This window comes from Struthio camelus, chromosome 1 (assembly GCF_040807025.1).
Source record: "Struthio camelus isolate bStrCam1 chromosome 1, bStrCam1.hap1, whole genome shotgun sequence".
In the NCBI taxonomy this organism is placed as follows: Eukaryota; Metazoa; Chordata; class Aves; order Struthioniformes; family Struthionidae; genus Struthio; species Struthio camelus.
The window spans coordinates 96,704,625-96,717,916 of NC_090942.1; the positions used below are offsets into that span (position 1 = coordinate 96,704,625).

The 13,292-nt window shown below is 52.4% G+C and overlaps 1 protein-coding gene across 4 annotated transcripts in view; it reads right to left on the reverse strand.

The window, feature by feature from the left end:
- The window catches only part of BOC (BOC cell adhesion associated, oncogene regulated), a 59,983-nt gene that overhangs the window by 14,152 nt on the left and 32,539 nt on the right, over positions 1 to 13,292 (reverse strand). For all 4 annotated transcript variants that reach the window (XM_068959383.1, XM_068959367.1, XM_068959376.1 and 1 more), the window contains exons 2-6: positions 12,235 to 12,408; positions 10,630 to 10,908; positions 1,960 to 2,106; positions 1,197 to 1,340; positions 570 to 863 (exon numbers count right to left, since the gene is read on the reverse strand). In XM_068959383.1, coding sequence (XP_068815484.1) covers positions 570 to 863; positions 1,197 to 1,340; positions 1,960 to 2,106; positions 10,630 to 10,908; positions 12,235 to 12,319 — 949 coding nt within the window. In that variant the 5' untranslated portion in view covers positions 12,320 to 12,408. The remainder of the gene's footprint in view (positions 1 to 569; positions 864 to 1,196; positions 1,341 to 1,959; positions 2,107 to 10,629; positions 10,909 to 12,234; positions 12,409 to 13,292) is intronic.

The following is a 13,292-nucleotide window of genomic DNA, read 5'->3' on the forward strand; positions in this document are numbered from 1 at the left end:
AGACACCTCCCTGCCAAGGTTGTGCTTGTGCCAACAACAGGTCAGCACCTGGATGAAAAGCACTCCAACAAAACATAGGCATATCTTCCCTAATGCTTGTCAGAAGGGGAAAAATGTGCGGTGGAAATATCTAAAGTATACTGTCCCTTATGTTTCCCACCCCATAGAGAGCTTCCCTACAGAGCAAAGGAGAGAGCAAAACACTCCCTGACACCTTCCCTATGGCAATGTCAAATATGTCTGAGAAGCAGCTAAGTCTTGCACCAGTGAGTGTTAGCAAAAACCCAGTGATACAAATGATAAGAGAACGAAATGATAGAAACAACAGAAGAAAGGGAGATCCATCATCTCCCACTCATGGTGGGATGCCAGGATGGAGGAATCAGCACCCTCAAGGAAGAATTCGTCTTATATCCTAGAAACTGGAACCTCAAGTACAGGTTTTCCTTGCATTATGGTTTGCCAGGGAAAGAAATAGTAGAGCAGTACTAGTATTTTCCCCTGAACGTAGCGGAGAAAGTCCAAGCCCTTCCTGGAACAAGACAAGCGAGGACTACCGCAGCACTCACCAAACACCTGCACGTTGTAGAAGATGAATGCGGCTCCAGCCTCACCAACCCCGTTGTCAGCCATGCAGCTGTAAGTCCCAGAGTCCTCCTCACTCGTGGTGTCAATCAGGAGATTGCTGAGCAGGAATCGGGTCTTATTGTACGCAGAGACGCTGGAACCGTCTTTGGCCCAGGTGACCCGTGGAGGGGGGATCCCACTGGCCACACACTCCAAGATGAGGCTTTGGCCTTTGGTGACAATGATGGTCTGAGCTTCAGGTGGGTAAATTATCCGAGCTGCCTCCGCTGTGGAGCCTGGCGAGGAGAGGAGGAAGGGAGGTGGGTGAGAAGGAAGGTGGCCAGTGGGAAAGTGCCCTGTACAGAGTACGGGTAGGGGAAATGGTAGCGTTAACGCTGTTCCCCTGCACTGATATGTGCGTGCAACCCCTGAGGAGGTACAGTAATCCCAGGGGCTGCACACACACACCCCCTGGGGAGCAGACCTCATGGCCTTCTGCTGCTGGAATTGAGTTTTCCCAGCAGCTGATAATGTCAGTTCACACAGAAAACTAGCTGGAATAGCACTGGTATGCATTCCCAGGACTCGAAGCGCTAAGGAGGACATGCAGTGAAAGGAGAACAGCTTACGCCTTACGCGGAGCCTCTCACTGGAGACCGAGGTTTTCACCTCCTGAGTCACAGGGTTGTAGGCAGCACATTTATAAGTTCCCTCATCCTCTTGGCTAGCATTGACGATTTGGAGGTTCCCAGATGGCATTATAAGGTAGTTGTCTATAGGGAGAGAAGAGGAGATGGCACACGGTCATAAGGAATACCCTTCCAAAAACAATGCAGTACCCTGAAGGAAAGTGAGGGCAAACGGGAAGGCAGAAAAGAATGGGATAACACTGCTAGCACTGAAATAACCCTTTCTTGTTCCAGCACTATGGGGAAAAATGAAGCAATGGGAGAAGGAACGCAGCCTCACATGAAGCAAACTTGTCACAGGTACACCCAGCAGATGGAGTGAAGCTGCAAAATTCACATCCAAATTTAAAAAGATTCCCCCAAATTCAGAGTCAGAGTCATCTTTATTGAGGGACTGGACTACAGGAATACTTCATGAACAAATAAAGAAGCCCAGTGAAGAGCAACATGGTGTATTAGCTAATGCTGCTTCCTCTCCGCTTTCATGAGTTAGTGTTAAATGTAGCTGCCCAGGCATAGCTACTGGGGGACATCAGCGAGACCCGGCAGAAGCTCTAAAACAACCTGTGCTCAGGCCAACGGAAAAGGAATAAAAAAAGGAGACAGTAAAGAGAGAAAGTTACTGCTGCTAGGGAAGGGTAAAACAGGGCTGTGGGAGGGGAGGGAGAAGCCCTTCTGGCGCTCGCCCCTGCCGGTGGCTCACCTCGGGAGGCCTCCAGCCACTCATGTTTCACGCTGTAGCGGACCTGAGCCTTGGGGTGGCTTTCAGGCAGATCGCAGGCAATCACAGCCGTGTTCCCCTCATCCACCTCGATCACATGCTGGCCATCAAACTTGAAATCTTTGAGATCTGTAAAGAGAGCAAAGGATGGCATCTCACAGGCTGGCTCAGCACCCTGGCTTCAGCTCCCGAGAGATGGCCTCAGAGGGAGGATGGGGCAACAAAACTTAGAAGCAAAAGACCCCCAAATGACTTATTTTGACTAGCAAATGGGAAATACCTGCTATAAAATGCAAGTGCAGGAGAAGGAACGTGAAGCAGGAAAGGTGTTGTTCTCAGCGCATGTTTTGCAGAGCTCAAGCTTGGCTTCGAACTCTCCCACTGCCTGAACAATTGACCTCTCCATGCAAGGAATTCTTGCTCTGGCCAAATATTTTACAGCCAAAGTCTGGTTAACCACTAGAGTCTTAGTACGTCTGAACAGTGCCTGCACCTCAGTTCAAAGAACGGGAGTATTGCGAGGAAAACCAGAGGGCGGCGAGCGGTCTCCTTCAGCAGCTTTGCTCACAAAAGCTAAAATGTTTTTTTAAGGTAATGGGAGGCGAGGGGTGGGAGGCCCTCCTTGAGCAGATAGGAGCCGCTTTGGCACAGTTTGTTTGATGGCTAGTGGGTCGCCTGCTTTTGGACCTCATTCCAGGGGCAAGATTGCGAGTTGAGGGGGGCTTTTTAAAACAAGAAAAAAAGAGATAAATGAGAATAGCAGACCACGAGGAACAGATGGGGTTTCGGCAGGGGAGGCATCTGACCAGGCACCTGCGCCTGCCTGCTGGTTAGTCCATTTGGGAAGTCCATCAAAAAGGGGGGATGTTTTCCCAGGCTTGAGCTCCCCCAAGCTCAGCCCCTTCCCCTTCACTCCCCCTTTTCTCCCAGCTGTGCGCTTCAATCAGCTAGGCCAGAAGAGCAGGAGGCCGTCACTGAAATGCTTTGAGAAATCCCATCTGCAGCCCCAGGGGCAGACTGACCCCGTGCCCACGTCCCCCCTGCACTGCACAGCCGCCCCTTCCCAAAACCAGCTGCAAGTGGCCTTGCAAACCCACCGTCCCTGGTTGTACCTGGCTGCACCAGCTTAAGGAGGTTGTTCTCTTTGTGGGGGCCAATTTAGGAAGCAGGAAGGGTAGCGCGGGCTGCGGGGAGGCCTGCTCGATTTTTTGTTTTCCCGTCAACAAGGGAAAGGGCACTGAGTTTTGGTGAATGACAACTGGCAGTTGAAATGGAAAAACTGTGCATCCTTGCCTGGAATTTTTCCATCCTACTTGGAAAAAAGTCCCACTGACGCATTTTTATAGTGCCGTGCACCAACCCACTTGACCACTAGTGACAACTCTGCATCTTGCAGCAATAAGTTATGTTATTGTGTCAAGGCTCAACAAAGCCGATCTGCCACAGGACCCAGCATTAGCACACGTCTTCTGAGTAGCGTGCCACTAAATCAGGATGAGACCACATTTCCTTTAAGAAACCCCAGGCTAAGGCAACACATTACATCCATCGCCATGACATGGGCAAGGCCAGGCGCTGTCAACAGCTCTGTCGCCCCTCAAAACCAATCCAAATATGTGGCGCCCGTGACCTCGGGCAGTTTGGAGAGCGGCAGGAAAACAGAAGGGCTCGTGGAGAGTGGACTACACACAACCCTCCCTTGGCAGCCCCAGTGAGCAGAAAAATGTGTTTTTGTTCTCTGGGAAATATAGCAGCTCTCCAAGAGCAAAAGACAACTCTGGCTCCAAGCTTCTCCCACCCACAGTCATGGAAAAGTGACATGAAATTTCTCAAACAGACTTTCTGATTAAAGCAAGATCCTTTCTAAAGTTTAAATAAAAACCAGCTCTCTTGGCAAGACAGCGCAAAAAGGCTCCCCGAACGCCGACCAGAGAGGCTGCCGGGCCGTCGGGAGAGCGAGTGTTCCAGTGCCCAGATCTGAGGAACGGGGAGGAGGTTGAAAAGAGAAGGGGAGGTTTTGCAATGTCACAAAAATGATTTGCAGCGAGCATGCTTAATACTTCTGGAATTTCTTGGCATCATTCAATTAAAAAATAATAATAAAAAGAAGGAATAAGGGTGAACTTCAGAAATGTGATTAATCCTTTAAGACAAGCTGAGGAGGGGAGCCATGTTTCCATTGGGTATTAAAGCCAGATGAAGGTTAACTCTTAACTTGTGAGAAGCTGGCAGCACGTTTTGCTCCTCCAACAATGAAAGTTACTGCTAGGGAGGCGAAGGGTGCTGGTTATTTTCTCTTCTTTGCTTTTTCTATTTGATCAAGGAATAAAATTGTAAGAGCCACAGAAATGGAAAGAGGTGGAGAAAAGGCAAGAACCCAGTATCTGCCTGCCCACATCACATATATTTCTCCGATCAACAAAATATAAACGAGCATCAGGAAAATTAATGTGCGCCTTGGTGGTCTGAATTCATCACAGCCAAGTTAAGATTTCGGAGCCAAGGCACAGGCTCCAGCAATGCTGGCAGGGATCTGCACATACACACATACGCGCACACAGCCCCAGAAGATGGAGAAGGGGCCCAGGAGCCGGAGAGGCAGGAGAAAGAACAGACCAAGGGCCCTGCTGCAGCGGTGTCCATCAGGCAACACCAGTCTTCCCGGGATGGAAAATAACTGCGAGATTTCGGCTGTCAAAAAGACTCACTTGTGTAAAAGATGATGGGGAGGGATACCTCTAACATTAAATCTGCAGACGGGGGGCCGGGCCCGTGCCCTTTGTGAGAGCTGCCGCGAGACAGCTCCCCCCGAGGCTCGCCTCTCGGAGAGCAGCGCTGCGTCCCCGTGCCGTGGGGACGCCAGGGATGGGGACAACCCCTGGCGGGGCAGACATGGGGGGTCCCTCACATGCAAAACCCTCAGGCCACTGGTTTCACAGCTGCAGCTCCTCCAGCCCCACTGGGGAGGACAGGCACCCCCCTCGCTCCTCCTGCCTTCGCCGACCGCCAGCGAGCCTGGCCTCCAGGAGAACGAACGGCAAGGCCGCGTCTGGAGGAGGAAGGCACGGAGGAAACGGAGAGAGCCGGTAGCAGCTGTGGGAGCGCGAGAGCAGGAGCGGCACAGCGAGGACAGCAGGGGAGAGGAGAAAAATCAGGTGGGCACAGGGAGAAACTATTCCCAAGGAGCAAGCATAAAAACTTCCTGCCGAATTATTCCCCTGAATTCTTGCTGCCCCTGCAACGAACGATGCCGTTGTGCTTGCCAGGGGGTTTGGCCCAGGAGCGCTGCCCACCGCCCCTCTCCTCGCTGGCATGTGCAAGCGCGGTACGGGGCGGAGGTGGGCAAAGGAAACGCACCTCCAGCGCGAGGGTCCAGCGTTCACCACCTTTGGCTGCCCAGCCTGGAGCGGCGTTACCTGGTTTCTAGCACACAGTTTACTCTGCTGGCCTAATTTCTGCCTCTGCTGCGAGAAACCACTTCCTCGATCCACTGGCTGGGTTTCCTTTCTCATACGATAGCCCTGCTTTCACGCGCCAGCCCACAGCGGAGGTTAACAGCCACACACACGTCCTTGTCCTTAAAAGACACGCTTGATCACAGGGAGGCTGCAAGTCCTCATCCACCAGCCACCGGCCAGGAGATGTCGCGGACAGACGGAGCGTTGCAAACCCCAGCCACGCTGGGATAACAGGGATATTTTTCTTTTTCCCTTTTTTTTTTTTTTAAGGGGGTGCAACCAAAGGCTGTTTGCTGCCTGTGTCCATCTGCGCTGTGCTCGCAGGCGCGATCCTGCGAGTGGGAGCGTGGGGAGGGTCAGGCTTGCGGCTGGCCGAGCCGCTGTCATCGGGGAGCAAAACCAGCTGACCGCCAAGGGCCCGGGGCCAAGGAACGAGACAGACTAGACAGATCAGATTAAATGAATGAGAGACCATAAATAACTTTCACAAAAAAAAAAAAAAAAGTAATAGTAAATAAAAGCAGGCTCTCAAGGTGAAAGTTTTCCCTGTTGCCTTTACATCAAGGGCAGGGAAAGGTCAGGGAGGGAAGGTAGGGCCCCGAGAGCAGGAAATGTCCAGGACAGAGGGTCTTCCAGCTCAAATGGCGAGGGGGGCGGCTTTCCCCACTAATCCCCCGTTTGGCTGTCGGAGCAGCCTGGGGTTACAGCTCTCGCCTGTGCTAAGCTGCGGTGTGACCGCTGCTCCGCTCGCTCCGTCTGGGAAACGGCCAGCGGACCCGCCGTCTCGCCAGGTCCCTGCGGCAGGATCTCCCTCTCGCCCCCATATCACTGCTCCAGCCCTGGGCCACCTCATGACCCTACCGCCACGTCTCTGCGGGCTCTCTCCTCCGCGGGCCGGCTCAGGAAACACCACCTGTGTTTTCCCTCGCTCCTCTCCTCGCTTCACCTCTGCCCCCGGAGCCGGGGCCCTCGGGAAGCTTGCTGGGCGAGCAACCGCTTTTCCAACGCGCAGCTGAAATCCTCCCGCCCGCCCGGCCACCGGTGCGTGCGTCGGGGGAGTCGTCAGGAGAGAGGCCCCGGCAGGAGGAAAACGAAGGGGGCTGTCTGCCGAAAGCAGCTGCAAACTCCTGCAGGATCCCGAGCGCGGCCCAGCGCGGGGTCACTGCCCGCTGGCACCGCGCGGGAGCTCCCAGCTTTGCCCCGGGGGCTGCTGCCAGGAAACTCAGCGTGGAAACTCCTCGCTGGGCATCACAGCCGATCCTTTGACTGGCATCAAGTGTTGCCTTGGCCTGCATAGGTCTAACCCGAAGTCACTGGGAACAGCTCTAGCTCGTGTCCATGCTGTTTGGCCCCAGAACGGCAGGGGATAGCACAGGGACGCGCTGGAGCAGCTGGATGCCCTTTACTCCCCTCCTTGTCTGAATTTATGTCACTGCCCCATTAGTCCCACCAGGGCTCTGGATATTCAAAGTCTTTTGCTGGTGCAGGACCAGCCCGCATTGGCGTTATTCATATCCCTCGTGAATTTATGTGCTCCCCCAAGGCTCATGGGAGCCATACTTTTTTCATACAGCACTTCCACTCAGGAAAGGGGCTGGAGCAGAGCCTCTTGTGTGATGGCAAATCTGCCACCCGGAAGTGGGCAGAGAAAGAAACCTCTCTTCCTTGTGCCTCCCAGCCATATGAAGCCTTGGGAAAATTAGGACTACCAGCCACCTCTGCTTGGTATATTCAAGCTGCCGCAGCCTCTAGCCCATCACTGCTGGGCCAAAGAACTGCCTCTGAGCAATGCAGCACCTACCCCACACAGCACAACCAGCAGTGACATCCACACCCATGTGCCACAGGCTGCCAGCATTGGGTTTTGGTACTGCCAGGCACCCAGCTAGCTCTAACTGGACTCAAAATTGCCCAAGTAATGGCTGAAGCGCTGTTCCTTTAAGAAATCTTCCCATTTCTGCAAATCCCTGCTCCCTTGACCCTTTGGCTATACAATAACTATTTCATCTCTGCTTGAGGAGCGAACTGCTAATTTTGAGTAGCCTGCCAAGCCAGGGAGAGCAGAGATGGACTCAGAAATGCCAGTAGGCATCACTGTGCCACAGATGGGAGAGGTAGGTATCGGTCCCAAGGCTAAACTGCAGCTGCCAGCATGATAAAGATGATAATCTGCTTGCTGATAGTCAGCAAAGCATGAGGAAGCCACTGAGGGATGGTGCGCACATGGTCCGGGGTGCTCTAGGGTGTTTCCTCCAAAGGAGGAGTAGAGAAAAGAGTGGAAATAGCCTAAAATTTGGCCACAAGATGTTAATTACTCTCTCCCAATCTAGCAAGACAAATTTTCCAGTGACCCTGGTCCCCTCTTCTAAAAAACACCTTGAAAACGCTTTGTTTCTCCAGCTTGTCTCATTTACACTCCAGTCTCACTTCCTTCCATCCACCTAAGACATTTTTGGATGAGGCTAAAACTTTCAGGGTTGTGGTGGGTTCTCCTCCCCCTCCCCCCCCAGCCCTTTCAGCCCCAAAGGTGATCTGGGAGAGCTTCCACATACCAACTGCTATGCATACCTGCCAGGTGCTTTCCTCTTCCTCCTTAGAGGGCAGTCTCACCAAACCAGCTCTGAGCAAGGTCCTGCAGACAGGGCCTGCAAGTGGAATGACAGCCCACGGCACATCTGCTACCACTGCCTGCAAACTCTGTCCCACTACAAATTGGTGCCTACTCTGTTATTTTAGACTTAGGTAAAGCCATTTTAGAAAGCGGCCTCCAGCTCACTAACATGAACGTGTTTTTTTGATCCTCTCCCTCTGGCCACACAAGGAGAGGTTTCCCTCCTACACCTTGAGCCCTTCCCGTCTTTCCAGGGCTTCCCCCTCTCACTCCACTCATCAGCTGCTGAGCCTTCCCCACCTGGGACTCTCTATTGCCCAAGACTGCCAAAATCTGTGTGGGACATGGCCGCTGCCATCCCCAGCTCCCTTACAAAGAGAGGAGGAGATCCACGCAGGGCAGCAGAGGAGGCTCCATGATGGATTCGTTGCTCATTCAGCCAACCTCCAGCCTCAGTTTTCTGAGCTCCACTGAACAGTGCTTGTGGCCTCCCTTTACCGGCAGTGCCTTTGCCATGGCAAATGCTGCAGCAAGCGGCAAGTTCCCCTCATTTACACCCCCAGCCCCACGTGCAATTCAGTGGCTGAAGACATTTGGCTCCTGGAGAGGGCTGGGGTCTGTAAAAGTAAAAACAATCACAGGGCAGGTCAGTGCTGATTGGACTGTTCAACGCCACTCTTCATCTCATGTTCCCAGGCCCCGTGTAGGCGGGGAGGAAGGATAGGCTTAAATCAACAAAGTGCCATGCTCCAGGGTAGCACTAGACTTGGTTATAGTTTTCATCTGTCTTGAGGAACACGGTAGGACCTCCTCGTGCTCTAGGACCTGTCTTCCCTCTGCCACTGACTCTGTAGACCAGAGAAGACAGACAGGCCAAAGAGCAGCGCTTGGTCCTAGGAGACAAAATTGGAGGCAGGGAGGAGGGAGGTGGGGGGGGGGAATTTCAGTCTAAGAATGATCAGGCTGAGGAGCACACCCTGCTCTCCCAAATGCAAACCATGCCCTTGGTAATCCCATCCACCTCTCCTCCTCTCTATCAGGCCACCAGCACACACAGCCCCCTTTCTGCTATGGAATGCATTCTCCGAAACTTAATCTCAGTGCAGAGCTCAGGCCAAATCCCCTGACGGATTCAGCCGGGTGACAACCCCCTCCTCCCACCCCACGTTGAAGCTCAGGAACTCTCCCTCGCTTTCCCTCTCCTCCTCCTACCCAGCCCGGCCTAAACATTTCACTTCTGATTAATGTATCAGTGACAAGCCAATAGCTCTTGGCTTTAAAGCAAAGCCAGCCCCTGCTTTGCACAAACATCTTCACTCCTTCATTTTCATAAGGAAGGACGGAGGCCTCCCCGTGCCAGAGCAGGGGGCCAGGAGGCAGCGCTGTCACTGCCGGGGGGCAGCAGTCTCCTCTGTGTGAACTTGCTCTGTCAGAAACTGCGCAGGTCTCAGAGAGGATCAGACTCTCTGCCGCCAAGGAAGGGTGATTCATATGGTGCCTCCCCTTCTCCCAACAGGCATGGGTTGCCCTTTCTCAGATGCATCAAAATATAGCACTTTCTCCAATTTGAGCATAACATCTGGCCAAACCCAGACCCCTGTAAGAGAAGTTCCCCATGCTAAGACACTCCCCGCTATGCACACACATCTCCTTGGTCTGTCACCAATACCAGAGCAGCAGTGAGGAGGACATAAGCTCAGAGGTAGAAGCAAAGTCCCGTGCTCAGAGCTGTGGCTCAAAAGCAAGGTGACTCCTTGCTGTCAAGCCATTGCAACCTAATGTGAAGAGGATAAGCCTCCAGGAAAGGGGAGCATGCCCCACTGGGATCCCAGTGGTTGTAGCAAATACAGCATCCCACCCTTTAAAGAGAAATACCACACTACAAGTTCTTCTAGATACTGTGCTGCCTTGTATCTGTGCTCTGCCAACTTCTGCTCTTGCCTTACCAAACGAGGAGAACACAGGCCTCTGCCTTCACCGGCCTCATGCAGTCAAGCTCCTCCTTAAGCAGGACACCACCTCCCTCAGCTCTTCCTTTCCCGAGCAAGGAACAACCAGAAAGGTCTAATTTGAATTTGGGGCAGCACAGGGACAGCAGGTCCCACCACAGCACAAGCAGGGCAAGGGACTCATGCTTTCTGTGGAACAAGAAGGCAGCAAAAGATAGTAGACATTGATCCCTGGCTGGCAACAGCCCCAAAGCCCAGGCAGCGGTTTCGTGATCAGCACCAGCAGGTACTTGTTGGTAATTAAGAACTCAGCATCTGTATGGGGTAACATAACAGTCAAGGAACCAAATACATACACACAAAGCTCATAGCTGACATTGTTCCTGCTCTTTGTAGGCTTGTGTAAACTCACTGCAGGACAGATCTGTAGCCTGCCATGCAGAAGAACTTCTTAGGTCACGGTCAGACCATAACATAACAGTCAGCCTGCAGTTGAAAATGCTACAAAACGGCCCAAGCCAAGGAAACGCTTCCTTGGTGCCAGCGGGAACAAGTGAGCTTGGAGGAGCCTCTCAAGATGCATGAGCGCAGGCCTGAGCAACACAGTGGACAGCAGAAGACTGAAACTACTCACTAGCTAACGTTACCACTGCGGGAACACTGGCAATGACTCCTTCAGGCACACGAGCGATGCACTGGTATCGTCCCACAGTGCGGTTGTTGAGAGCTGTGATGACGAGTTTCCCTCGCTCGATGTGGATACCCAGCACCTCGTCTGATCCAGCCAGCTCCTTCCCATTCAGCCTCCAGGTAAGGTTCACCCTGGGGGGGTCCACCACACACCCAAGGCTGACTGAACCCCCCAGCTTTTGGACAGTGGAGGCAGGCTGGACAGTGACCTGCAGAGATTCACCTGCACAGAGGGAAAGAAAAGGAAATAAGAAAGCTCCCTTAGTCTCAGCAAAACAAAAGACGGGAAAAATTCTAGTGCTGGTACATTCTGCATTCTCCATTGCCTATACTTGTGCTGTACCCTCCCCTTTGCCCCCCAGGCCCCCCCTAGTGCTTGGAGATGCACATCAGCCCCATTTCTCCTTGGCACCACCACGCTGAGAGGTCCAATTCAACTGTAACCTCTTCTCCTCTCAGAGAGTATTTGAACCTAGGCTGTGGACTGACCTGCTGGAAAGCAGCTCTGCAGAGAAGGACCTGGGGGTCCTGGAGGACAAAGTTGACCATGAGCCAACAATATGCCCTTGTGGCCAAGAAGGCCAATGGTCTCCTGGGGTGCGTTAGGAAGAGCGTTGCCAGCAGGTCGAGGGAGGGCATCCTGCCCCTCTCCTCAGCCCTGGGGAGGCCTCACCTGGAGTACTGTGTCCAATTCTGGGCTCCCCAGTACAAGAGAGACATGGCGCTCCCGGAGAGAGTCCAGCGGAGGGCTACTAAGATGATGAAGGGACTGCAGCATCTTCTCCTATGAGGAAAGGCTGAGAGAGCTGCAACTGTTCAGCCCGGAGAAGAGAAGGCTGAGGGGGAATCTGATCAATGTGTGCAAGTATCTGAAGGGAGGGTGTCGAGAGGGTGGGGCCAGACTCTTCTCAGTGGTGCACAGCGACAGGATGAGAAGCAATGGGCACAAACTGAAACACAGGAAGTTCTGCCTGAACACGAGGAAAAATTTCTTTCCTGTGAGGGTGACTGAGCGCTGGATCAGGTTGCCCAGAGAGGTTGTGGATTCTCCTTCCCTGGAGATATTCAAAAGCCATCTGGACACAGTCCTGGGCAATGTGCTCTAGAGGACCCAGCTTGAGCAGGGAGGTTGGACTAGATGTTCTCCAGAGGTCCCTTCCAACCTCAACCATTCTGTGATTCTTTGGTCGAGGTATTGAGGAAGGAATGAAGCGAGAAATCCACCTGTGCTTGAGGCACGGCTATGCTAACCAATCCAGAGGGAACAGCAGGGTGAGGACACTGGGTGAGCAGACAGGGAGGAGCATTGCCCGCCAAGGAAGGAACTTCGCTGGTGGGGATTCCTCCCACCCCTAGGGGAATTGAGGCAACAGCATTTACTGCACCACTTCCAGAACAGGACTGGACATTGCAGGATGTCCCTTAAGGAGATAGGAAAAGCCAAACCTTTTGAGAAGTGGGATCTGCTGCCTTGAGTTTAATAGCCTTCATTTGCCTCAAGGTAAAACATAAAACAAGATGGAATTAATGAGTAAGAAAGGAAACTCACTCAGTCTGGCAAAGCAGCTAGCGGCAGCGAGGATCAGGCAAGGGATGGGGGACATTGGTCTCTTCCTTCCGTGTGTCATTGCCATCCCATGCAGCGTGTCCTGGAGCAGAGGCAGCCAGGGAAGGGTCCCATAAGCTGCCTCAGAGGATGCAGTGGAGGTGTGGCAGCAGCCTCCTGTGGATGACAAGAGAGATGATGGTATGAGACCCTCAGGCTTCCCTCTGCTTTGCCCTGGCTTCTTTAACAATATCCGTCCCAGGGATTCACCAAGTCTGTGGCCTGAGCAGGCTGCAGATGCTGATATAAGCAGTTCCCCTCCCTGGCCTCTCCCCAAGCACGGCTGTTAGTCTCCCAAGACATTGTATCCTCAGCTCTCAGTATAAATTTACATGTGCATGCATGTGCACGCGCACACCCACGCACGCACACACTCCCTTTCACCATTTCAGATTCAGCAAAGTGAGTGCCTGTACTGTGCCAGTAATCTATATCATGCAATTTTCAGGAGCAAAGCACAAACATTTCCAACAAAATACTACTGGAGATACTTGCTAAGTGTTGCTGCCACTTCTTGGTTGTGTCTACAGAATATACTCTAGCTTAAATACAAAAAAAAAAAAAGTACACGCAAGTACAGCCCTAGAAAACAGAGTTGATCCCACACTTTCACAGTCTGTTCCTGAGACTCTGACCATGTCACTATTGAGCATACCCAGGTTCCAGTTCAGATAGGACTCCTTATGTGATCTAAAAGTTTCTCTACAAGAAATTATTCTGAAGTACAGGACACACCTTTTCAGGAGAAAAGGAATGACCAATTCCACCTGCCCTGGCCTGAAGGTGGATTAAGCTAATTTGGCTTAACACATCTTTATTCTAGATAAAGAGATCCAATGTATGAAAGAATTCAGATTAACTATTTTGCCTGAAATGCACAGCCTATTTTGAATTGCACTTCGCTGCCTAGACAAACCACTAGGTTCCCATTTGAAGGCATCAATAATCTTCAAAAATCTTGAAGCCCAAGGCCACCTATCACAACCCAGATTGCTGTGAAG